Below are 27,772 nucleotides of genomic sequence, written 5' to 3' on the forward strand. Positions count from 1 at the left end.
TAAAAGAGAGGGTTTGTTGACATTATCTTTAGGATATTTTCAGGTAGATCTGTAAATGAGAAAAACAACAGTCCTCTTTCCTTTGATATTTGTCTAGTTCTGTACAAGATTTCAGATCCAATCTTGGGTCACAGAGGAAGACTTTGAGGATTTTTCCTGCTCATTTTTGATCATTTAGGCCCTGATCCATTGAAGTCATTGCAGCGACACCATGTGTGAGTAACAATACAGGACTCAGGACTTGCATATCAAAATGGATTGCCTTAAGAAAATGTGAGATTTAAGGGAAATATTCCCTCTATAATTTTCATCAATGGTGTCCTTCAATAGCTCTTTGCATAGGGTTCTAATACGTGTCAGGCCAACCTGTTGCTCCATTAGTGATAACCTGAAAGCTAGTGAAATCTAATTCTCATGATACTGGCAGTTCTACATTGCTATTTTCTGGTAGCAAATTAAAACGGGAATGCAAATAAATTGCATAATTGTTTAATGCACACAATGTGTGAATTCCACAGGTACTCAGCACAGTTAGTTGAACTCACAGAAGTACCAGGAGTTCTGTTTAGAATTAAACACATTAGTTTGGCACAGCAGTTCTTTTGAGGTGTTTTTGCCTTTGCTTTTCTTTAAACAACAACATGTATACAGTAGTTAATGCTTACATCACTGTTTTTGTTATACTTATTAATGTGTCATCCAGGCCTAAGTGTGCTGCCTTGTAAATATTTGCTGTCATGTGATTTGTTTGTATACCATGATGGCCAACAATTTTTTCCTCATTATTTTATATTTCTACGGGTTCCAGGTAAACAAATTCATCACTATCATTTATTATTTGTCTGGTGGTAGCACACAGGAGCCTCAGTCATGGACCAGGACCCCATTGTGCTAGCTGCTGTACAAAACAAATGCAGAAAAGATGGCCCTTGTCCCCAAAGAGATTACAGTCTAAGTAAATGTGGATGTCTTTGACCCTCCTGACTACTTTTATACTTTACCCACCTATATATTTATGCCATGGTCATCACAATACTATGTAACATCATCTGACAACAGGGTCTGAAATTTCAATTCAAAGTTGAACATTATTGGGTTCATATTCCATTTAGAGACTGAGAAAAGGGACTTCTGGAGAGGGGGAAATAGGGGCGGGGGCAAATGGAGCAGAGTGAAAACCAAATTAAGAGAGGTTGGGGCGGGGAGAGTATGGAGGAGGAAGAGAAAAATGTTGATATGGGCCTGAGGGTCCTCCCGCTTACACGGGCTACATACATTGGATTTACTGACATCATAATTCTCAGAGACTGAGGTAAGGTGGCTAGTGTCATCTTTCATACTTTTATATGTTTGAGGTTCTTGTAAGTTTAACTTTAACTTTGAATTTCTTGGATTTGAGATACAAGAACTTTGTAGCTATCAAAAAGTAGGTAAGAATATTTTACTTTTAAATATGTATTTTCAATCTTAACTTGAGCTTCACTAATTTTTTTTTTTTTTTTGGCCTGGTATTGGGAAAACTCTTATTGAACTGAATAACAGTTTTCTCTGAGTAAGGAGTGCAGAATTGAATTTAGGGATTACTAGTACATCCACTGTGTTTTTAACAGCCCTTCAGTCTATTAACGTTTATGATGTGCATGCTAGCATGATATGGAGCATTATATCTGTAAGAGAACAATACCTGCAATAAGTTCAGCATTCCATGTTTGTATCAAATTATACCATAAAACAGCTTGAAATTCAAACCATGCTGGTGAGGAAGATGAGGGTAACACTATGCATGTGATTTTTTCTAAAAAGCTGCTTTATCATATGGAGTAGTTAATAAAACTCCAATAGTTTCTAAATTTAGAAAAGAAAACTGCACCCTTTTCTGTTATTAGCAAATCTCCTGGATTTCAGCTTGATTCCTTTTACTAGTACAGTAAACAAAGTTATGTCATGTAGAGATAAGCTTCACATGACATTAAAGGGGTCTCTAAGAGATGTTTACCAAAAGAAGGTACATGACAGCTTGTCTTGCTGGGAATGCCATTTCCAGAAAATGTTGTTAATGGTTTGTCCATGGTATAATGCAGTTCCATGGAGGATAGCTGAAGAAAAGATGCTATAGAAGCGCAAAATATTATTATTTCCTATGAGGCCACGTGGGCCCATGGTTAGGACCTTAGACTGGAAATCAGGAATCTTGGTTTCTATTTCAGGTCTGATGTCTGACCTTGGGAAAGTTGCTTCACCTCTCCAAATCTAAGATTCCGCATCTTCCATGGCAAAGTACTTTGAGGTATATGGGTGAAAAGTGAAATACAAGAGATGTGTCATTATGAATGGAATGTGTTTTACAAAACATATGCCTATTTTATTTTAAAAGGTTCAGATGGATCTCCTGGTAAATCAAAGAATGGATCCAGACAGCTAAATATCAGAAAGTTGCAAGGCTCTGACTACTCACACTGGCTACCGCTACTCTGCCATACTAATGAAATGAGCATTCTGGCAAGCTGATCTGGAACATTTTCATCATTTGGATCCAGTGTTCTGAGAATATTGCCGTGATGTTTCAGCTAAGGAATTTTAATCCTTTTTTTAATTAACAGTGATTGTCTAGCTATTCAAGAGCTGTAGACAGGAGCATTAGTAATTTCTTAAAATATAAAATAACTTCACTACTGTGTTATATATTTATGTGAAATAAAACTATGCCATGCAGACTATAAATATGAGCATCACTCACAAACTCCTAAAGAATCGTGCTTGAAGTGTGATGCATTTAAATAGACATGAAACCGTCAGTGACCTCCAAATCAAGGACAGTACAGAGAGTTATGCAACACTTTTGATGTTTGCTTGGTGAACTGTGTGCTGGCATTTCTCAAATGCTTTGATATTTTTCACCCTTTCATCCAGAGGCATTTAAAGTAGCTTCACTTTTGTTGGTTTTCATTTAGCATTTCATAAATCTTTGCTGAATATTTTAAACTCTTGCCATGCATAAAGAGCTCAGATAAGTGTATTGTCATAGGTAAATTCAGAGATTGCATATCTCAACAAGAGATAGGCAAACTATTTACAGCAAACTAATTATTCAGTTAATTTTACTCTTTTTTCTGTTGTCACACCTGTTATTTCCAGTTATCCAGTGAATAGTTTGAGTACCAAATTTCAGCCAACTGATAGTTTGTAAAATGCTCACTATGAGTAAGTCACTGTAAGTCACATGGTATTGTTTCTCCTCCCAGATTGGATGACCAAACTTTATAAGCAGGATGAGCTTTTTTCCTATTTATCCATGAACATTCATAACAGTGGATGAAACTATTGCATGATAAAAAGAGCTTTTTAAAATGGTCATGAGAGCTCTTCAGCTGTGAATACTTTAGTGTGAATATTTATTCACACTAGTGTTTACCAGATTTTCGCTTTCCATAAACATTCTTGTGGGAAAAAAATCCTCTTTCTGAATATTTACAAATAAAAGAGGTTGCAAATACCAGCAAAGTAAGTTGATGGGTGTTATTGGCCAGAATATTTATTTTAATTGCCAGAATATTTATTTTCAAGAATACTGTTTTTCTGTGTTTACCCAACTCAAATTTCAACTAAACATCCTCCCCATCTCCACCAGTAAAGTTTTTTTTTAATGGAGCTAAAAACAATCACATTATATATGACAGATCTAATGAATAGTTGTGAATGCAGGCTGTAGGACAATGAGAATAAGAGGAGTGAGGGAAGGGAAGTTGTAATGGAGTGGACTGGTCCTCCAGATTGCAACACTCCCAAGCCAATCCTGGGAGAGAAAACTCAGCACTGCAGTGAAGCATCTAGGAGCAGCAGGGGCTAAGCAGTTAAGTATTCTTGGGCAGTGGCCCTTTTTAGCCTGCCAGTTTCCCAGCAGAAAGTATATAACCTGCTGCTCCAGTGAGGAAGGGAGCGAAAGGCTACAGAAATAAGCCAGCAAGCAAGGATATAACAGTCAGCATGGATTTGTCAAGAACAAATAGTGTCAAACAAACCTGATAGCTTTCTGTGACAGGGTAACAAGCCTTGTGGATGGGGGGGAGTGATAGATGTGGTATATCTTGACTTTAGTAAAGCTTTTGACACTGTCTCACTTGACCTTCTCATAAAAAAACTAGGGAAATACAACCTAGATGGAGCTACTATAAGGTGGGTGCAAAACTGTTTGGAAAACTGTTCCCAGAGAGTAGTTATTAGTAGTTCACAGTCATACTGGAAGAGCATAATGAGTGGGGTCCTGCAGGGATCAGTTCTGGGTCTGGTTCTGTTCAATATCTTCATCGATGATTTAGATAATGGCACACAGAGTACACTTATAAAGTTTGTGAATGATACCAAGCTGGGAGGGTTTGCAAGTGCTTTGGAGGATAGGATTAAAATTCAAAATGATCTGGAAAAACTGGAGAAATGGTCTGAAGTAAATAGTATGAAATTCAATAAGGACAAATGCAAAGTACTCCACTTTGGAAGGAACAATTATTTGCACGCATATAAAATGGGAAATGACTGCCTAGGAAGGAGTACTGCAGAAGGGATCTGGGGGTCATAGTGGACCACAAGCTGAATATGAGTCAACAGTGTAACACTATTGCAAAAAAAAAGCGAACATCATTCTGGGATGTATTAGCAGGAGTGTTGTAAGCTTGACATGGGAAGTAATTCTTCCACTCTACCCTGCGCTGATTAGGCCTCAACTGGAGTATTGTGTCCAGTTCTGGGTGCCACATTTCAGGAAAGATGTGGACAAATTGGAGAAAGTCCAGAGAAGAGCAACAAAAATGATTAAAGGTCTAGAAAACATGACCTATAAAGGAAGATTGAAAAGATTGTGTTTGTTTAGTATGGAAAAGAGAAGACTCAGAGGGGACATGAGAACAGTTTTCAAGTACATAAAAGGTTGTTACAAGGAGGAGGGAGAAAAATTGTTCTTCTTGATGAGAAGGAAAAAGAGTTGCAAAGCAAACCCAACCTGTACGCACTCTGCAGCAGTGTCTTCTGCTCTGTGGGACTGGCTGGGCTCAGTTCCACACTCTGGGTTTTGCAACCTGGCGCATGGGGTCACATAGCTGCTCAGGTTTGGCTGGGCCCCCTTGACAGGAGCAGACCAAATTTGAGTGAGTGGCGTTATGACCTGGTGCTTGCCAGTCACTCATTTTTAGCTCAGTTATGCCCTCCTCCCCCTGTCAGTAGTGCTGGGCCAAAACTGAACAGCCACATCAACAAGGACAGGGGCTTTGGTGGGTCAAAATGGGAGAGTCTTAGGAAACCTGGGACTGAACTCCAGCGATCCAATTTAATTGCTCTCTTTATCCTTTCTTCCCCTCTTACAATTATTATGATAGACATTGAAGCTCCAACCAGTATCAGGTCCCTATTGTGCTAGGCAATTATGCAGTAAGAGTAGGGTGACCAGATGTCCTGATTTTATAGGGACAATCCCGATTTTTGGGTCTTTTTCTTACATAGGCTCCTATTACTCCCCACCCCCTTTCCCAATTTTGCACATTTGCTGTCTGGTCACCCTAAGTAAGAGACGGCCCTTGCCCTGAAGAGCTTACAGTTTCAAGTGATAAGACAGAAAAAGAGATGAGAGGAAAGGATACAACTTACAAGTAGAAAACTGAGAACTGAGGCAAAGCGAGATTATGCAGCTTGACCAAGATCACACAGAGTTTGCAGCAGAGTCACAAATTAAACTCTAGTCTCCTGAGTCCTAATCCAGGGCCTTTACGTCACAGATGACTGAAGTTAGGCATCTAGCTTTGGTCATCCAAATTTGATTTTTTTCCCCTAAAAATAAATGTCCCAACATTTTATATAGGTGAGTTGGTAGGAATTTAGTCTGAGATAAACAACGTGTCAGTGGATTGTATCCTGAGGTATTTAGTAAGTAAAGACAATGACAGAAAGGAAAAGACAAAAGGAAAAATGGATACAGTCTAATGAGATATTTTGTGTCATAGTCTTTTTTGTTCTGTGTTTTTACAGCACCTCGTACAATGGGGTTCTGGTCCATGACTATGCTCCTAAGTGCTGCAGTAATGCAAATAAAAGAATACCAACCATCATCAAGACAGGTTCTCTGTGGGAGGGAGAAGTCTAAGAGGAGAGCTACCCACTAAATACAATCCCAAGCACGCCGCACATACCTTGAGAGTTACAGAAATGATAGCCATATGCAGCTAAAGAGTGGACAACGTATGATGAAGAAACTGGAGTTCATGGGCCATATCCAGTCCTGCATAAGCAAACTACAACTTATTGTTATTGTATTACAGTAACAATAGCATCTAGCACTTCCAATAGAGATCAAAGTCCACTGTGCTAGGGTACTGTACATATACATAGCAACAGATAGTTCCCTGTCCTGAATTTATAAATACATTTATAAATAGGCAAGGTAGGAAAAAATTCAGGGAGAGGTTATTGTTCCCATTTTATAGACAGTGAACTGTGGTGCTTACCCAACGTCACACAGTAAATTTCTTGCAGTGCCAGGAGTTGAACCCAGGTTTCCTGAGGCCCAGTCCTTCCATTTCTAATTTCTTCAGTGAGAATTGCACCTAGGTTTGACCAGTGATTAATTTAATCTTATGAGATTTTCATGTAACAAAGATTGTTAAAAAAAAAAGCAAGAAAAAATTGCCGATACCAACTTTTATACTTGATAGTAACCCTTTGTGTAATCACTCACTCTTTATTAGAGTTATATTCAGTGAATGGATCATATTGGTACTAACTGGTATTATATGTAAATGTCCTGAAATACTCTGTTCTACAAAAACAAAAAATACAGTTGCGTAAATGAAAACTAGAGAGGAAATTTAGATCTAGTATATAAATGTCAGGCTAGTATTAAACCTTCAGTTCAACAGGGTCAGCTACAGTTTAATAGACCATTCTGGGCCAAATTCTGCATTAACATATGCCATTTACAATTTAGAGTTGTTCTGCTAATGGTGACAGGGTTATTCTGGGTTTACACAAGTGTCACTTGGGGCAGAGTTTAGTTTAGTAGATTAACTAGTCATCAAATGTTGCATGGAGTTCTTTCAGTAAGAAGATGATAGATTATAAAAGCAGGTTGCCTAAACTGAATAGATAGATGAAGGGGTCTTGTGCTAAGCTTCACCTTTTATGGTAACTGAAAGGTCAGTGCAGAGTATTATGTAAATGCAGAACAGAGTTTATATACCTTGTTTAGTTCAAGATCCAAAAGCTTTTGTAAAGAAGCTGTAGTTGTGGTCTTTATTAAAATGGAATCTTAGGTAACTCTTCCGTGTAAAACGAAAGGAAAACATCACACACACACAAAATGGAGCCCTGATTTTTGGATAGTTTCAGCAGAAATTCACCCAACTAATGGAACTGAAATTTAACCATTTCTGTATATTCTTCTGCAGAGAGTCAAAATGAAATTAATCTTGAGTTGCTAAAGCCAAGCACTAGAGTTGGACAAAACTACTAGCATAATGATACTTGACACCAGGCAGATTGAGGTCCAGATTCATGAAATTTGCCCAGGTTCACAAACTTTTTGGTGAGTTCATTTTATGTGGGTTTTACTCTCTCTCCCACAAACAGTCCCTGAGACCTTCTCCTTTAACATAACCTTTTGTGGGTGTTCTACACATTATTTCTCCCCTACATCCCAGCTCCAGTGCCTCTGAGGGAAGCCCTTCCTGCAGCCTCTGGAGAGCTGGTAAGTAGGCCCTCTACTTCTTCATTCACCCAGGAGCTAAGGAGAATATCTCCTGGTGAATGAAGCTTGTTCTAGCTAGTGATGGGCAAACCAGACAAGGAACTAAACATAGGTTCTGTTCACATAGTCATCCAAACTTGTGGATATTTATCTGAATTACCCGTACTTTCCTCTCTCCTCCTGCAGTTCAACACTCTATCTCCAATTTCCCAGTAGCCCCCATCCCCTAATGTATCATGGAGCCTTTCCCTTCCAGCAACCACTCAGTCCCCCCTTTTCAACAGGCTGCAGCTTTCCCCTAAATGGTGCAGGCCCTATGGCCTGCTGTCTCTGGAAATTTCAGTCTCTTTTTCTGTGTGACCAGATGGTCATTTCCCCGTTGATAATGTGCCAGTAGGTGATATTGAAGAATATATAGCATAGTTCCTGGGTTTTGTAGGACCAGTAGAACTCCTTGCTGTTGTGCGCTGCAAATGGCTTCCTTTGTGTAGCTCTTCACACATAGTAAACCCATTAAGACTATCTGGGGTGAGTCCAATCACTGAAAAGGGAAGGGCCTTCTTGGGCCTGGCGTGAAAAATTTTTGGTTTCCAGTTGAACTCAGTTGACTTGTGTTGTTTTGCTCCCACACTGAGGAGGCCGTTTAGGTTAAGTCCACACTGCAATTAAACACCCATGGCTGGCCCTTGTCAGCTAACTCAGGTTCATGGGGCTCAGGCTATGGGTCTGTTTAATTGTGATGTAGATATTTGGGCTCAGGCTGGAGCCTGGGCTCTGGGACCCATCCCATGCATGGGGTCCCAGAGCTAGGCACAGCTCATTGCCCAGGGCAGGCTGTAAAGTTAATCTCTTTAAAACTTGGTAGCACAGCCCTGTGTATTTTAGTTCAGAGAAAACTATTTAATTTTTGAATACATTATCAACATTGCTTTAGGAACTCAGATTCTCATAATTCTATCACCATGATATCTGAGGAAGAGAATCTCTAAGAGCTGTAGATCAGTAGATCCAAATCCTTTCTCTGGTTTTCCTAGTATATATTTGAAATTTGGGGCAGAAACAATCCTGAAATCCATGACTTGTACCACATAACACAAATGATAATCCACATTATATACCAGATTCTGAAGACTTGGTAAGCAGTTTGTCATACTACTCAAGTGAGTAATGACTTCATAATCTATCTTTTTGTAGGTGTATTTTTGAAGGTATGGGGGTCAGTTTCCTTGACATTGTCTGACAATAACATACTGTCGTTATTTTCTTTTTTTTTTGTACAAAGCGCTTGGTATTACTCTTTTAATAATAGTGTCTCTCTGCCAGTATTTGCCTTCAGTTAGCAGGCCTTCTTTTGTTTCCAATACTTTGCTAAGTCTTTCATGTAATCACAACATCTGGATTCTATTCTTTTCTGGTGCAGGATGAGAGGAATTTGAGGAGAAAAGATGAAGTGCAATCAACTTTAATGAGTGTTATCTGACTTGAGCTGTGGACTTGAAGTTTTCCTCAGCATGTTTTCAGTTGCCTCTTATTTTGTACCATTTGTGAAAATTGAATTATTTAACTGTGGGTCTGTTCCTTTTTTACTTCTTATTGGTGGAAAAATGTTAGAATTTTTTTTTCAAAAATACAGGATGACAGAAAATTTATTAATATTCTAGGGCAGGTATTAAGCAGAGACATATCTGTTTACTTACATTAGGCTTGGGATAAATTGCATTAATCTATGATTTTATAATTTGCTTGCATTTGCTGTAGTTGTTAGAATAGATTCTGTTCAACATGATTTAGCTTGAGAATCTACTCAAGGCTGGGCCTTCTGCAGTTAGATTTGCATGAGCAAGATATTTTATCAGGAAGAGAATATTTTAGGAGGTCACTTTTGTTTTATGTAGATGAGATTGTAATTTATGCTTTCCTGAATAATTATCCTTCTTTCCCATTTAACTGGCTGTTTAAAGGCATTTTCCTTGTAACTTTAACAAATGAAAGGCATTGGCAAAAATACTCTTGCCTTTTTGATGCTGATTTTCCTGTTCAGATCCTAAAAAAGTCACATTCTACTGCTGATCACAAGAAGGTCTGTTTTTAAAATTATTTTATAGCAGATATAATTAGAATCTATTGTAGCAGTGGTTGATATGTTGTTGTAAAGCTAAGACACGCATATATAACTGTTTTATCCAGACTTCCTATCTGTAATGAAAACCTTATAAACCTAACATCTATGAATTCAAACAAAACATCTATGTATATCCGCTACAGAAGGAAACTGACATACATATTAAAGAGGACATTACTTTTATTTATTTACCTATCTATATACTTATATATGGCCCTCATCACCATAGTCTCTGAACGCCTCCTGTAAGTTTGATGATGATAATCTCTCTCCTCTCTTGCTCATTCTCTCTCTCTCCCTGCTACCAAGAAGCAAGCTCAAGAGTTTTGGGTTTATTTATTTTTTTAAATGAATCCATGACAGCAAGGGTATTACTGGAGGAAAGCCTGTGTGAAGAGAACGGTTTTCAGATAGCTTTGACTGAGGTAAGGGTGGTGGACATTCTTATTTCTTCTGGCAATGAGATCCATGTTCTTGATCTGGCTCCTGTTAAGAGCTACCCAACTGAAAGCTGATTTTATTCAAATCCACTGATAGTGAAGGTGTTCATTATCACTTGGGTAGTATTGTAATGATCAAATAACCTATATAAAGAGCTGCTAGTTGAAACTGTGATGACATGGCAAGACCAATCCACATCTTAGGTATCAAAAACTTCAAAAGCAGGCAGGCAGAGCTTGATACAGCATCTCCATTTTGCCATTTTTCATACAGGGAATTTATTTTTGTCTCAGATCAGATCCAGGCCAAGTTTTACCAACTGCGGGGTGGGAGGGTGGGGAAACAGATCTGAGTCAGCAGGGACAATCAACATTTTTTCTGTTTAAGTTTTGCCAGATATAATTCACTTTGGTGCTGGAGCCAATCAAGAAGCTTTGGCCAAATAAAAATCTTATCAGTGTTTTTGTTATTTTAGGGGGAGGGGGCAGGAAGAGGCAGTTGAGAAAATTGTTGCAGGATAAACTTTTGTTTTATTCCTTTCAGTCCGGCTTACATCAGCCTCCATTTTATCTTGCACAAATGTCACAAACATGGATTACTCCGCCTTTATAGGGACTCTTGTCTGATTTCTGAGCAGAAATCCCAAAGGATGCAGAGAATGTGGAAAAAAAGATAAGAATAGCATTAAAAAGCAAGATACTCTGATGCATAAACATTTAAGAAAATCATACGGCAAATGGGTTTTTCTTTAATGCTCATTGAAGAGTATTTCCTAGGGATTAGGAAGCTTTTGACCTCTCCATTATGGGAATGTGGGAGTCACAAACTTCAGTTGTTTTTGTCACTGGGTACATGCAACAAGCACGGTCTTAAGAAAATAGAAGTCACTTGAACTGAATACAATTGTACTAACACGCAAAAAAAAAAAAAAAAAGTGAAAAGAAGAATTATACATTGCTTTTGGGATCCTGGCAGGACCGTGATCTTGGCTTTCAGTCCCAGCATCACAGAATAGTGTATGCTCCAGGTTAGAAGTGAGCCAACAGCTGCTGTCACCACTTTAGAGTTTTCCCTTCCATCCATCAAACCAGCTCCCTTCTTCCCCTGGAAAATGTTGCCTCTGCTTCTATCATATCAAGGGAATAATATGTTATAACACCACTTAGATTTCAAAAGGTGGATAATCCAATAGCACACATAGTAGGGCTGTAATACTATGGTCTAATTTTGGTTGCTGGATTTAGTGTGCAGGTACTGGGTGGTGTTGGTGGCCTACGATATACAGGATGTCAAGCTAGGTAATCTGGTGGTCCCATCTGGCTTTATACTCCATGACTACCTGCTAAAGCATTCTACAGTAATAGCCCCCAAACTATCGCTACTACAGCATTATTGCACTACTGTAGAAAACCAGTTTTTTTTAAACTCCAAGAAATGTCAGTAACACTGTACAGGTATGCAGATTCAGCTTATTCCCATTATTGTGCCCCCCTTTGTCTTTATATGTTCAGATTCAGAGTGTTCCTCCTTGCCATATTGCCTAAAAGAACAGAAATAGATGTGGAGGAAACAGCTTTTAGGCATGTCTGAAACGGCAGCCCAGATGCCAAGGATTTAGGTGGGCTGTAGGGAGGCAGTTCTCATATGGTATGCACTAGAGTCAACCAGTTCCTGGCTTTTACTCAGTGCTAGAGTCTCTCTGTTGATGAGTGATGACCTAACCTTTGTTTGTGTTTTGTTTGTTTCCAGTCACAGTTTTTTACACAGTTCTCTTACGTGGTAAAAAAGGTAGAAATCTCTGTCCACGTACACATTCCACAAACAGATATGTGACCATCCAAACACTGGTGCATGTAATTATGGTTCTCTTTCATATAACACTGCACTCATACTGCTGTGCAGAAGATCAGATATGGGAAGATAAATGTTATCTTTTCCTTTTGACTTAATGATTTAAAAAAGCCTAAAAACAAGCTTCAAGTGTCCTGATAATAGTGTACAAACAATTCCACTACTTGATCATAAAAGCTCTTAAAGTTGAAGGTTGGATGATTATGAGATTCACTTTCTACTACAGCAGCACCACAGGTCAGCTATATGAAAATGCTGTGTCATTTTAGCTGTGGGGGGGGGGGTGCTGTCTCTTGTCCTTTGTATCGAGCTGTAAAAATATTTTGCCCTGGAGGCAGTAAAAAGTTGAAGGTTGAGAAACATATTTTTCTATCTACTGTATCAAGTCATCATTGCCCTTTGTAAATTGAGGAAGAGAGAGCACAGTGGTAGCAGGAAAGAGATGACTAGCTTGTCCGGAGTCATAGAGCAAGTAGGGCTGTCAAGCGATTAAAAAAATTAATCGTGATTAATTGCACTGTTAAACAATAATAGGATACCATTTATTTAAATATTTTGGATGATTTCTACATTTTAAAATATATTGGTTCCAATTACAACACAGAATACAAAGTATACAGTGCTCACTTTATATTTATTTTTGATTACAAATATTTGTGCTGGAAAAAACAAAAGAAATAGTATTTTTCAATTCACCTCATACAAGTACTGTAGTGCAATCTCTTTATCATGAAAGTTGAACTTACAAATGTAGAATTATGTACAAAAAATAACGGCATTAAAAATAAAACAATGTAAAACTTTAGAGCCTTCAAGTTCACTCAGTTCTACTTCTTGTTCAGCCAGTCGCTCAGACAAACAAGTTTGTTTACATTTGCAGGAGATAATGCTGCCCACTTATTGTTTACAATACCACCTGAAAGAGAGAACAGGTGTTTGCATGGCACTGTGGCAGATGCGCTAAAGATTCACATATCCCTTCATGCTTCAACCACCATTCCAGAGGACATGTGTCCATGCTGATGATGGGTTCTGCTTAAAGCGGTGCAGACCAACGCATGTTCATTTTCATCATCTGAGTCAGATGCCACCAGCAGAAGTTTGATATTTTTTTTTGGTGGCTCGGGTTCTGTAGTTTTCGCATCAGAGTGTTGCTCTATTAAGACTTCTGAAAGCATGCATCCCTCTCAGATTTTGGAATTCACGTCATATTTTTAAACCTTGGGTGGAGTGCTGTAGCTATCTTTAGAAATCTCACATTGGTACCTTCTTTGCGTTTTGTCAGATCTGCAGTGAAAGTGTTCTTAAAACGAACAACATGTGCTGGTTTCAGAGTAGCGGCCGTGTTAGTCTGTATTCGCAAAAAGAAAAGGAGTACTTGTGGCAACTTAGAGACTAACAAATTCATTGGAGACTGCTATAACTTGAAATATAGGGCAGAATGAGGTTAAAACAGAGCAGGAGCGTAGCAAGGTCGTGGACTCACCGGCCCAGCGCCTCCTGCTGGTCATCTGGGAATTAGCTCTTTCCTAGCCTCGGAGCACTCTCTGCTGGCCGGTGTCTTGCCTGCCTCAGGCCCCCGTGTCCCTCCCGGACCCCAGTGCCCCTTTACCTCAGGGTTGTGCCCCAGCAGTACTCCCACACTTTGGGTCTCCCCTCCCAGGGGAACCCCCTCCCTCTAGGCCCACCTTTCCTCAGTGGCTATTGCCAGTCGTCATCTAGCACCCTCTCACTGGGGCAAACTGTAGTCTGTAATGGCCACTCATCATTGGCAAGGTGTCAGACCAGCTGCCTCTGCCTAACCCGGGCTACCCCTCTGCAGCCTCAGTACCCTTTTAGGCCTTGCATAAGGCCTTAGCTAGAGAGTTGCCAGGCTGGAGCTTCTCAGCTCCTCTTGCCTTTTTCCCCAGTACTGCTCTGCTTCAGGTACCTTGCTCCCAGGCAGCTAGCCCTTCCCACTACAGGGCTAGAGTGAGACTCCTTTTCCTTCTGGCCCTGCAGCTCTTTTATAGGGCCCAGCCTGGCACTGATTGGCTGCCTCCCAGCCTTTTCCTATTGGCTCCCTGGGGCAGCCCTTTCCCAGGGCTGTTTTTAACTCCTTCAGGGCCAGAGTGGGGTGACTGCACCGCTACAAGGAGACATACTATTCTCCCCCAAGGAGTTCAGTCAAAATTTAATTAACACTTTTTTTTTAATGAGCATCATCAGCATGAAAGCATGTCCCCTGGAAGTGTGGCCAAAGCACAAAAGGGCATACGAATGTTTAGCACATCTGGCACATAAATACCTTGCAATGCCGGCTACAAAAGTTCCATGCGAACCATAGGCACTGACTTCTGCTCCCGCTGTGGGTGCTCGACCCTCCTCTGCCCCTGCCCTGCCTTGACTCCACCCCTTCCACGAGGCCCCACCCCCATTCTAACCCCTTCCCCAAAGTCCCCACCCCAACCCCTCCCTGCCCCTATTCTGACTCCTTCCCCAAATCCCCTCCTCTTCCCCACCTTGTCCCCTGAGCACACCATGTTCTCACTCCTCCCCCGCCTCCCGGAGCTTGTTACGCTGCCAAACAGCTTTTTGGCAGTGGCTGGGTGGGACACGCTCGGAGATAGGTGGAGGAGTGCGGATGTGGCGTGCTCGGCGGGGGGGAGGAGGTGGGGTGGAGGGAAAGAGAGCTTGGCTGCCGGTGGGTGCACTAATTTTTCCCCGTGGGTGCTCCAGCCCCAGAGCACCCATGGAGTCAGCGCCTATGATGCGAACGCCTGTTTTCAATTTGAGGTGACATTGTAAATAAGAAGTGGGCAGCATTATCTCCCGTAAATGTAAACAAACTTGTTTGTCTTAGCGATTGGCTGAATAATAAGTAGGACTGAGTGGACTTGTAGGCTCTAAAGTTTTACATTGTTTTGTTTTGAGTGCAGTTATGTAACAAAAAAAATCTACATTTGTAAGGTGCACTTGCACAATAAAGAGATTGCATTATGGTGCTTGTATGAGGTGAATTGAAGAATACTATTTCTTTTGTTTATCATTTTTACAGTGCAAATATTTGTAATAAAAATAATATAAAGTGAGAACTGTATACTTTGTATTCTGTGTTATAGGAATCAATATATTTGAAAATGTAGAAAAACATCCAAATATATTTAATAAATTGCAATTGGTATTCTATTGTTTAACAGTGCGATTAAAACTGCGATCAATCACAATTAATTTTTTAAATTGTGATTAATTTTTTTTTAGTTAACTGTGATTAATTGACAGCACTAATAGCAGGCACAGCTTCTTCAGTCTGAGGTATTTGATTGGTATCCTCTTTCAGAGAGTAGTTCTCAATTCATTGTGATCATCTGCCAGGATTTTCCCAAAAGTAATCTTTGAATATACCAAAGTATGACAGTGTTTCTTCTCCAGCGTCATAGATCTGCATAACACTTTGCAGTCATAAGAAAATACAGTCCATCCAAGAAGGCATTACAATTTAGGGGCCAATTTTTCCTACTTTTCATGTAAGGTACTTATATACCCTCCCATCACTGAACACTTTACAATCTTTAATGTATTTATCCTCTCCCCTGAGAGGTAATGATGTGCTATTATGCTCTTTTTAAAGATGGCCATCTAAGGCACAGAGAGTCTACGAGGTTGTCTACAGAACCAAGACTGTGGCAAGCTAGGGAGTGAATCTAGATCACACAAGCCTGCTTCAGTCTAGCTGACTGTGTGGGGGCCTGCTAAGGCATGTTAACAGTTTATTAGAGCCCTTTGAGCTCGTGTTGTTTGAGTGCTAGATCAAAGCGCATTAGCTAACTGTTAAGTCCAAGTCTAGCTCATTCCTATTCTATAATATGGCCTGCTCTGGTGGATGAATTCCATCCATCTGTGGATAGTGTCAGTAAAGCCAGTTGCTACACCTCATGTCTAGTCCCTCCTTCTCAAGTGGTGGGCATGCTGGGTGCATGTCTGAGAGGAAGGAGACGTGGCTGAAGTGCTTCAGTGATGCTCTGGGGGCATACTGGTGCCTTGAGACCTAATTTCCCTCTAAGCTGCACAGCCGCGCAGCTGCCTATTACGTGCTGCGCAGGTGCTCAGGGCTGCAGGGTGGGAGAGATGCCTCTCCCCAAGCCCTGGACCTGCTGCGGCGCCCTTCCTCCAGCCACGACCCAGCCCAGCCCTGGACCTGCTGCGCCAGGGGACAGGCGCCTCTTCCCCAGTCCTGAACCTGCTGCGGCTGGGGAGACAGGCACCCCTCATCCGGCCCCGAACCTGCTGTGGCTGGGGGATAGACGCCCTTCCCCTGGCCCCAACCCAGGCTGCACCCTCAGCCAGAGCCCTCATCCCTCTGCACCCCAACCCTCTGCCCCAGCCCTGAGCCCCTCATCCCTGGCCGTACCCCAGAGCCTGAACCCCTGGCCCGGAGCCTTCACCCCCCCATACCCCAACCCTCTGCCCCAACCCCGAGCGCCTTCCCACACGCCAAACCTCTCGACCCTACCCCACCACATGAATTTTGCTATGTGCACCAATATGGGTGGGAAAAATTAGAGGGAACACTGCTTATGACCATAACTGGCTGGCACAATTTAGAAGAACCTGAAGGCTGCATAAGGACTGGGCCAGCATAGAACCAGCTCCAGAATGAGGAAGTCACAACTGCCTCTTTTACCTACCCCCCCAAAGCTGCAGCGAGTGCATAGTGGGTAGTAGTAGGAATCTAAGAATATAATTTATTCAGCTGATCTTAATGGAGTTTCCCTTGATATCCTCTATTCCCTTCTTTTTTTGGAGTGTGAGATCAAGAAATACAGAGATTAAAGTTTAACAAGGCTGGTTCCATGTACAAAATATAAACGTGATCTTAAATCATCACTGGGAAATTTACACTACTTGCTCTGGTGTTTGGATGTAGCTGTCACAGGCAGAGGCTCTTGTGGTTAAATATAGCTTTTTTAGCCTCATGGCTCAGTCTCTTTTGTGTGTGGTTTCTCAGCATTATTTTACTTTACTCTGAAGGTGGGCTGAGCATAGGAGAGTCTGACGAAACAGTGGGCTGGGCCCTTGATCTGTGAGAGCTCTTGCATTCTTGTGAATTACTACATTATAGAGAGCAGTACGCAACAGCAGCAACAGAGTGGTGCTCTGCTTCTCCAGCTCTGCCTGGCAGGCAAGCCTCAAGTTCAGTGAACATCTACAAAAGCTAGAGAACTTTTCATCTTCCTCTGCAGATGAATTCTGCCTAACCGCACCAGGAAAATGGGCACAGGGGATTATATCTGCATTTCCATGAGTGGAGGGGCACCTTGGGGCTTTAGATTGCAAGGTGGCAAGGAGCAAAAGCAGCCTTTGCAAATCGCTAAGGTAGGACAATGAAAGAGATGTTATCAGTCTGTTATGACAAGGAGGGAAAGAAAGAAAGAAGCTTGTTGTGATCTATATAGCTTCCAGTCAGAAACCTTGAGGCAAGTTTTATTGTGGGGCTTGCTATGTTTGTTGGAAATGTATTTGGGGAGCTGCTTCCACAGGTGCAGATTGTGATTTTTTTAAATGATAGGCAATTCTTACCTTTTGATTACCTACAAGTACCACAGCTGTTTTCTTGAATGGGAAGGGCACAAGCTTATGAGGTGATGAGTGCCTTCAGTGTCCACTGAATTCATTGGGTGTGGTGGAAGTCACTCAGCACCACACAGGATGGGGTCCCCAGTTAGCAATCCCAGTTTTGACTATTGATTTGCAACACTTTCTCTAGTCTTGGCATGGAATAAATAAATGATTTAGCACGAGAAAGTGTTCCTACTATTTTGGGACTCCTGGAAAGCATTACCCAGAGAGTTATCACTTCATATTAATGAAAAGTACATTCTCTGGAAACAGCTTTAATCGTTGCCAAACATGCCCTGGTATGTATTTCATGGATTATACCCTGAAAATTGTTGAGCGTATCACAGTTTATATTTATATATGAAGTGAAAGTACACAACAAAAAGTCTAAAACAACTTGAAAGAAAATGCTCTCAAACCATAAAATTTTAGAACATTTTTTAAAAAAAATTAGTTTGGTTTAAAACAAATATTCATTTTATTACAGACTGTGGTTTTTTATGGTGATTAGGAATTGTAGAATGATAGCTGGGTTGCCGCATCCTGTCATTTTAGACAAGGGGCCGTTCTGTCCACAGCTATGGTATCGGCACAAATTCAATACTGTGAGAGCAGATTTTGGACTAGTGAATATAATAAATCCTGGCAGATTAACCTGAAGTCCAGAGATTAAGATGTATTTTATACCAATAAAATAAAAAAGGAAACAAGAAAAAAAAGGGGTATATTCATTATCACATAGTACTCAGTACTAGGTAGGTTGCTACATTTTTAGGAATTTGATTTTGGGGCATTAATAAGCTAGTTCTTTAATCTTGTAATTCTTTTAGCTGGCAATATACATACTAATTAGAGTTGCATTAAACTAATTGAGTTAGTTACTTTTTCCAATATAGCAGAAATATTAGCTATGGGAGAAAAGGATTTTACTTGTTTAAAACCAGGGGCTTGTGTCCGTTCTTTTGCTAGGAAAATAACATCTTTCATTCTGTTTTCTCTGAATTATTTTCAGCCATAAAATTAATCTTATTCAATAATCAAGCTGCAGTTTATTGAACATATTTTTCACTTATCACTTGTAAGTATTATTGTCTCTTAATGTTTATTTTTAAATATTTTGCAATACTCTAACAGCGTTTTTTGTTTAAAAGAATCAAAACCTGTTTGCACACAAATGTTTCTTTGCAAGTAACTTCCATCAATCGTAGGTGATGGTGGAATCCTGCCACCTAGTGGAAACATCAAGGAATGCAAAAGTCAAAGGAGACAGATAGAACTGGGGTAGCTTTTGTTTTGTCAAAGCAAAGCAAAACCATGGTAGTTTTGACACAAGGTTCAGGTATGACCCATCTCTGTTACAGACAAAGATGGGTAAAGGCAGGGGTTTTACAAAAAACAAAAACCCAAACCCAGAACCAGGGATAGTTTGGATGTGTCCTAAAACTAACTCATCAGAACCACTAAACCATTTGAACCCTGAGGTTGGGAGAACTAGCCAAGTGGTTACAGTTGTGACTAATCTCTAAAAGCAGGAACCAATCGTTTTTAGAAAGGATCATTAAGGAAAGTATGTGTTTTACTTGTAATTAAAACCAATCAAATGGCCAAGTAATGCAAAAACTTTAGAACAAGCTTTATAAAAATAAAATATTATATATATTTGTCAGTGACTCTTTGTAGACTAATGTCTCATGAAGTTGGTTATGGGTACCAGAGTTTTAATTCCTCAGCTGCTGGTTATGATATGGCCCAGATCACTAGGGACTGAAAGCTGTCACTTTTGACTGGCCCAACGCTGCTCCTTCACAAGGCCAAGAACTTTTTTGGTACCCCAACTTGTCAATACCTTTCCCACAACATGCCTTTTCCTATCATGACCAACTAGGGAGAGTACTGGTAAAATCTAGCCAGGGCTCAACAGGGGCCTGCTGTGTGACTCCCCGAGAGATGTTCTGAATTGGCAGATCTCCCGGTCAGCCAGCCCTGTCTACTTGATGGGCTGCACTGACATGTTCTGGGTGCCTAGGCAGATTGGGGTTTACTTGGTGCCCTTCATATCAACAAGCATGAGCTCTGTCAGACCAGCAAGAGGAGTGAATTTCAGAGTAAGGGTCTGTCTAGACTGGGAAAACAAGTTATGTTTGGGAATGTATTAGCTAACACACTTCAATTAATGTGCACCTAGTTTAGGCCAGCCATGTTGTGTTTTAAAAACAACAGCTGTTTGAGGATAACTCTAGTCTTCCCCTATGGTTGACCATGATCAACTAACTCAACATGACTTGCCCAAAATAGTGTTTAAAACTCTTAGTTAAAATGGAAAGAGACAAGGTGGATGAGATAGTATCTTTTATTGGATCAACTTCTTTTGGTGAGAGAGAGACAAGTTTTGAGCTTACACAGAGCTTTTCTTCAGCTACATTTATTTTTTTATAACTCATTTTCTAGCATGACTTATTTTTGCTGTCTAGACAAGTCCTAAAAGGCCCCTTGCTGAACATATCCTGCTGTCAGTCTTCAGATACCAGGCCCTTCAGCTGCTTTTAATTTTGGGGTCACAATACAGGGAGAGAGTCAATCTCTAACATGGCTAGGACCCAACCCCTATATGGCTTATAAAACACTAATGAATTGTACCCGAGCATGAACTTTTCTCAGTATTGTTTCAGGTTGTTTCAAACCCTTTGCATTTCACTTTCGGTTTCAGGTTCCTTTTGAACAAAATATGGTGAAATTAAACCCATATCGAAACCAGAGAGTTTTGTTGCAGAAGTTCTTGAGTCTAACATAATTATGTAACCAACTGCCATATGGTTCATTACTAAATCTGAGGTAAAACAGTCTAAAAAAAATTATCCAGAGACAGCAAAACGTTTTGTTGAGAGTTATGGCAAAACGTTTATGAGCACTAAAAATGTTTGGAGAGAACCTAGTTGGTTTTGTTTGATTTGAACTCTAAACTAGCCAAATATCTCATGGCTTCAGGTAGGTCTGTGAATAATAGTTACAACAGAACACGAAAACCTAAAAAGTAAAGGTTTTCACTTTGTTTCATGTTTTGAGGAAAGAAAAAAAAATGCCTTTTGTGTGAAAGCAAATTTCTTGGGTGCAAGGTCAGTGGATAAAGAATTGCGAAATGGTTCCTCTTTCCCCCCATCCCCACCCCCAAATACACAGCTTTTGACATTTCAGTGCAATAGGATTTTAGTTGCACTTGTAGCTTGGTATGGTTTAAAACAAAGGAAGGGAAATTTGCAGTGGATTTTATTCCATTTTATAAAGACTGTTCTGAAGCCTACAACAAATTCAGTTGTGCTAAAAAAGCATGTAAAGTCTCTAATATTGTTTTTTCAAAAAAGGCCCAGTCCTTCTACCAATTGAGTTATAGGTTGTTCTGCCACTGATATCAATGAGAGAAGGATCAGACCCAAAGTTTGTGCCCACAGAGATAAAACATGGTAGTGTGACACCTTCAGAGAGGAATCTTTTTATTGGCATAATCTTTTTTTACCAGTGTATTCTCAGAGCTGATCAGAAATCAATAAGCAGTGAGGCACACTTCTCAATAGTGTTAATTTTCCCACAACCTCACAGGGAATTAGAGACTGTTCTTCTTTACCTTTAGTGGTAAATCTTTTTTCTTTTAGGGGGAGAAAGGATTGAATATCCTTTGAAGCGTCATGGGGTTTGAGTATTGGAACTTATGATGCTTGAATAATTCTACTCTGCAAATAAGTCTCCTATCTTAAGTTAACAAGACTTTGACATAGCTACATGTGAACTCATTTGCTTACATATTTGTTACATGTAATGGATCAAATTAATCCATGGTATAACTCCATTAATTTACCTGATTTCAACAGAGCTATAGGAGGAATTAATCTAGCCCATTATATATATAATGGATGTTAAGTGTTTACTATGAAAACTCACATAACTAGGTGGGAAAGTCATGTTTTTCTTTGAAGTGATTTTCTGGATATTATTTTTTCTTTAATTTAGTTTTTATATTTTATAAAATTAAAAACTTAAAAAAAATCCAGGTCCTTCACTTATGTCAAGGTGGACACAGAAGGCACATGAACATAAAGATAAAAAATGCCATCTTAATTTCATGCAGCCTGGCTTTTTAGACAGTTTCATTGTTATTTCAGAACCCTTCCCTTGATACAGGGAATGCATCTGTGAATCAAGGCCTTAGTACATGTATTATGTATTATGTGAATCAAGGCCTTAGTATACTGGTCTCAACCATTCTGTACTCTCTATTACTCTGAATAGCTAAGTACTTTTTTTTTAAAAGAAAACACGCATTCTAATAGATGAGACTCAGTAAAGCCACTTCATTCTCTTGGAGCAATAATATGTACATAAACATTTTGTCACTGAAAAGAATAGCTCTAGTTTACCACATCCATAGAATGCTCAAACTCTTTTTTTTTAATTAAGTAAAACTCTGTTAAATATTTACAGAATTATTAGCCATAAATATTAATGCTAAGTTTGGAGTCATACCTACAGGATGAGGTTTTCTGTTTGATTATTCCTAGCAAAAATAATTCAGAGAAAATACTTAAAACTTCCTGGGGGGAAAACCTCTACTTTTCCATCAGCTCTTAGAATGATAAAGCCATGCTGCTGAACACAGAAAAATTAATTGATTTCAGGGGGGTTGTGTGGGGCTTTTTGTGTTGTTGTTGTTGTTGTCTTGTCTTTGAGAGTGCTCCATGGATTATCTTATTTCCCTCTCTGTTCCACACCTCCTCATCCTGTGTGCTGCATCACTTCAGAGCTACTATTCGCTGGCTGTAGAGGCCTGGCTGAGTTTCCCTCCAGAGCACATCAGTTCTGCACAGTACTCATACTGCACCAGGCACCAATAAGAGCAAAATCTGTGCAGCTTCTCCAGCTCCTGCTGGCACAGGAAGCCAGAAATAAATATTTAGGACCAGATCCTCAGCTGGTGACCTACTGACTTCAATCGAGCTATTCTGACTGTCACCAGTTGAGAATCTGGCCCTTACTTTTTTTTAACATTGTTGGCTCTTTGAGCCTTATAGGAAAATATATGCACATGCATTAGCTGAGTAATCAAAAATATATACCTTGAAAGTTTAGGGGGGAATCCTCCCGATTTTATTTTTTAAAGCATTATTGATTTTAGTGCTCGTGAAGGGTATGAGGCTGACAGCACTAAAGGCTAAAGATGTCTGTCCATAAAATGAAGCCCCCAGCAGTGGAAAGTCTCATTAGGGTGGACTGGCAAGTAAGGCATATTTACACACAGTCTTTTGCCTGAGGAGTTGTTTTGAGGGGCTGTGTTTCTTTTCTGAAGAAGGTTTTATTAAGTCCTTTAACTGATACTGACCCAATTTAATAACCAATAAAATTTTGCCTGTGCACATAGGACTTGATCCAGCTCCTATTTAAGTCAATGGCAAACTTCCATTCACTTCAGTGGGGCAGCAGGAGGCCATTTCAGAGATCTGATTAAAAATTATTTTGAAAATTGAAACAATAAATTTAGTTTGCCAAAATCAAGTGGAAAGTGCCTAGTTTTGAACTCAGAGGCTGAAATACTATGTTTGTCTTTCTGGCACTGACTAAATAATGAAAAAGAAATCCTTTGTAATATACCTTTACCAGAGGGGGCTTCCAAAGTGTAGGGTTGTGAGTTTTTAAGTAATTTCATTGCAGAGGGAAGGAAGGAAAGCTTCGTACTCCAGCAGCAGTGCCAATGGAAGAGTTTAGTACTAAGGCACTAGTGTAGTACTGCACAGCAGAACTGACACGACTGTATACCCTGTTTTGGATATGCAGCCTCCATACCAAACTGTTTTTGGCATGCTTTCCAAAAGCATTTATGCAAATACAATATGGTCTGGATATATGGCAAATATTCATTTGTGTTTGTTTCTAATAGATAAACTTCAAAACTTTATGCCAAGAGAGTTTTCAGTGGGAGAGAGTACATATTGGCTCAATATAAATAACTTAAGAAAGTAAAGTCTGTATCTAAATACTAAAATTACATTAGCTCCTTTGTTAGTGCTTTGCTTCATCGTTTGAACCCTTTGCTGGAAACATTTAAAGTGTATTGTATGACATTATATTTTATTGTTTTGTATTTCCTGCCATTAACTTGATAGTAAGGTTTCTTAGTTAAATTTGCAGCACAACAGCACAACAGAAAATGATGTTTATAATATCCTTTAGGATTGTGTCAGGTCATTAGAAAGGATAACTCCAGTACTTATGCGTATCACGGAAGGGGGCTCTCGCATTCAGTGTGGAACCTGGGTTGCTTTACACGTATCTTCTCAAGCAGAAACTATTGAAGGGGCCCATTATTCAGGGGATTAATGCTCAGAGCCTATCACACTGTAAAATGGCTTTTATTTTAAGAAATTGCTTCTAGTTTTGGAGGAACTTTTTTTTGTCCCTGCAATTAATTGTGGGCAACAATGAGCACATTTAGAGAGTGAGCTACCTGATTGAACCCAGAATTCATTTCTACAACTATCGCTGGCAGGAACAAAAATGACACCACAAAATTGGAGGGCAGGTTGAGGGGCTTAAAAATTGGGACCAATAAAACCATGTTATATAAGGAACGATTCACCATTCCTCATATAACATGGTTTTATTCCCACTTTCTTCAGGTAGTTCCCTTTTCTCATCAGACCCTGCAGCCCTTGTGAGTGCACCAGTCACATTAGACGATAATGGAAGGGCTGCAGGATCAGGCTCCAAGTTGAGGATGGACAAAGCAGCAAGATTTGAGCACACACCAGTGCTAGTCTACACTGGGAAATTATATCAGCATAGCTACATTTCTTAGGTGTGTGAAAAATCCACATCCCTAAGAGATGTTTCTATGCTAACCTAACCCCCGGTGTAGACATCCTCTTGGGGAGGTGGATGACTGACACTCATGGGAGAATCCCTCTCATCAGCATAGGTGGTACCTACACCGGCTATGGCATAGCGTTTTATTTGCTGCTCACACTCCAGTGTAGTATAATGTTGAGTATGAGGGCCAAAATCTTTTAAAGGAGCTGAGTACCCAACTTCCGTTGAGAACAATGGGAGATGGATGTATGCTGAGCACATTTGAAATTTGGCCACTTCGTTTGGGTGCCTAAACACCTAAATCGGAGTTGAGCTTTTCTGAAAAAAAATTAAATTAAATTAAAAAAAATCTAGCCCTGAGCTCTCTCATGTTGACTGGAACTTTGAGCTTCAAACTTGGGCCCCCTGGGTAATATGCCATCTATTGCAGTTCTGACTGGGGCACATGAAAGGATCCTTTCCTCCTGATTAATACACAACCTCCAACCCCTATTTCTCTGATTGTCTCCATAGCTATACATTTCAGTTCTAGATCCACTACCTATTGCCTTTGCTGGGTCCTTCTCCCATTCTTCCTGATCAGGACAGGGGTATCATACACAGGAAGCCAGTTCTTCAGCTTCCATGGAATTATGCCAGTTTGAACCAGATAAGGATATTGGTTTGATCTTCTTGGGGGCAAGGCTTGCTTAAGTCATCCCGTTGGCTCTTTGAGAGTATATCTGAGTATAATGGCCACACTGAAAGCTCTGTATGTGTTAAGTGTCATAAGCATGTGGGAAACCTTTCCTGACTGCTGTAGAGATCGGTTACTGCCCTGAACAGTTAGAATAGATGCTTGTTGCAAAAGTGTGTGAATCCTGTAAAGCTTTAAATGAAATGACAGAATGAACTATTTGGGGGACAGAGGTGGAGTAATCTATTTTGCACCCTCACTGCTTGCATCATGTTTAACATTAAATTGTAAGCTCTTCTGAGTAGAAATCACATCTCCTTTTTTTGTCCTGAAGAGCACCTAGCATACCTTTTAGGCACTGTAATGACAATGATATAATGCTAAAAACGTGTTTACTACTGAATGTATGTTTCATTTCCATGTATTTCTTGGAAGTCTATACAGAGGATAAGCTATACAGTCTTGAGTTGAAGACATTTCAATCTGTACTTTTTAAAAAAGAAATGGTGCTCATGAAGTGTGCTATATGACGGCACTAGAAACTAGAGGACTTTGGCTTACTGATGTGTTGTCTACACAGCAAAGTTAGATGTGCATTGGGTAAGGTGAGAATTTAAGTCACTATAGTAACGCTTGTATGACTACCTGTGTGGTTATTGTTATACTGGTACAAGGTGCCTTTTTCTGGTTAAGCTTATGTTGCTTTGGAAGCTGAATAAAAGAAAGCCCCTCCAAAAGCCACTCATTCTGGAATAAGAGTATCTACATGGGGAGTTATACCTACATAATTACAGTGGTTTAAGTACACAGACAAATATACTTGGTGAAGCTTTCCCTCATAGACAAACCCTCATACAATACAGGGGGCACATACTGGAGCTGTACAAACTCCCTCATGATACCCCACAAATGTTCTTCAGCTATCACGTCAAGGAACCACATCTAGTTAGTCCTCCATGCCCATTCAAATCCTTGGCTTCTCTCTGCCACCAAGGGTGACAAGTTAGGTTTGAAAATCCCAGTAGGCTCCTATCTGCATCTTAGGTACCCAAATAACTTTGAAAATTGTTCCCAATTCAGCAGAGAATATAAGCATGTGCTTAACTATGAGCATGTGATTAAGTTGCATTTGCTGAATGTAGGTGGACTTAAGCACATGCTTAAATGTTTTGCTGAATATGGATGGACTGCTGAATCCAGATCCCAGTAGGGGGCTAGCCTGGTCACTTTTTGCTGAGTTTTTACACACAAGTGACCTGCTTTTTCCATTTGGCGAGGGAGGAAAACACAGGTAGATATTTCTGCCTTGTCTGGGATCAGCAAAAATCTGCTGGGGTTTTGATGCCTCTTGCCAGAAGTGACCATAACTATTTATCTTGTTTGGATATTTTTGTTTGCTGCACTTTTCTGCTAATTTGGTGTTTTGCTTTTTCCATCCTGAGGTAGTGAATAGAACACTTTTATTTAACTGGATTCTAAGCATACCATTCCCCGCTCCCTGCCCCGCTTCTGCTGAAAGCTGCCTGATGAGCTGTATTTTTTGCCCACACTTCTCTTTCCTTACTCTATGAACTCTTATTCTTACTTGCTATTTGACTGATTGCCACCAATAAGAAACAGAATTCTTTTGGAATCTCTAAGAGGTTCTGAAAACTTTCTGCTTAGAACAAACTATCGCTTGCCATAGAAGTGCAGAAGCTAGCAGGGAACAGCGAATATAACTGCTGCGTACCATTCAGTAGGTTGTTCTACAAGTTATATTTTGTAGAGTTCATGTCAAACACCTGTTGACAAATTTAATTGAGTTAGTTACAAAAAAGGATATCGAAATTATCTAAGAGGGAGGAATAATTTCCTACATTGTGAGGGAATAGCAAAAAGTTTTTGCTAAATAAGTAAACATTGCATAGCCATTTCCCTGAACAGTCATCAAAATAATATTCCAGAATAGCTGCGGAAGACTTATACACATGATTCTTCCAAGTAGAAGGAACTATTACTATATAAGGTTGTCTATTTTAAGGAAGCTGGGAACACATAAAACTACTTAATGTGTTGGAAGGTACGTTTTGTGCAGGGAGGTACTTGTTTGATCTTATTCATTGCAATACTAAAATAAAAAACAAAATGTGCAAAATGCTAGGCTTGCAGGGAGGCCTGGTGCCTAGACAACCAGCATGGTTTCATTCACATTCTCAGTGATTCAGGTCTATATAGGTTATTGACCAGGACAAAGGAACTGTTCTTCAATTTGAAGTATAGGGTTGAGTTACAGAACGTGCACAACAGGTTTTCATGTAACTGATTATTAAACATATGGTACCGTAAGCAACGTTTACTTTATGTATTATTTTAGTGGACAAACTAATTAGATAACGGGATCTGGGCTGACTTTAGCTCCCAGATGTGTGCTACCTGTCAGAGATTATATGGGGTGCTTCTGGTAATTTAAGTGATCACAATTATAATAATCCAAAAATCCCACCATCAACATGTATATATGCCT

General features: G+C 39.9%; 2 protein-coding genes across 3 annotated transcripts in view; one reads left to right on the forward strand and one right to left on the reverse strand.

The window, feature by feature from the left end:
* Positions 1-27,772, reverse strand: part of SEC24D (SEC24 homolog D, COPII component) — a 129,222-nt gene that overhangs the window by 97,002 nt on the left and 4,448 nt on the right. Inside the window, exon 1 of one of the 2 annotated variants that reach the window (XM_075127617.1) lies at positions 6,489-6,509. The exons of the other annotated variant lie outside the window; for it this stretch is intronic. The gene's annotated coding sequence lies outside the window, so the exon portion shown is untranslated. Of the gene's footprint in view, positions 1-6,488; positions 6,510-27,772 lie in introns of those variants that run through there. 2 annotated transcript variants of the gene reach the window in all.
* The window catches only part of SYNPO2 (synaptopodin 2), a 122,585-nt gene continuing 112,034 nt past the window's right edge, over positions 17,222-27,772 (forward strand). The window contains exon 1 of the mRNA XM_048847323.2: positions 17,222-17,495. Within this exon, the coding sequence (XP_048703280.1) occupies positions 17,391-17,495 (105 nt within the window). The 5' untranslated portion in view covers positions 17,222-17,390. The remainder of the gene's footprint in view (positions 17,496-27,772) is intronic.

The sequence above is a fragment of the Caretta caretta genome, chromosome 4, assembly GCF_965140235.1.
Source record: "Caretta caretta isolate rCarCar2 chromosome 4, rCarCar1.hap1, whole genome shotgun sequence".
Lineage (NCBI taxonomy): Eukaryota > Metazoa > Chordata > Testudines > Cheloniidae > Caretta > Caretta caretta.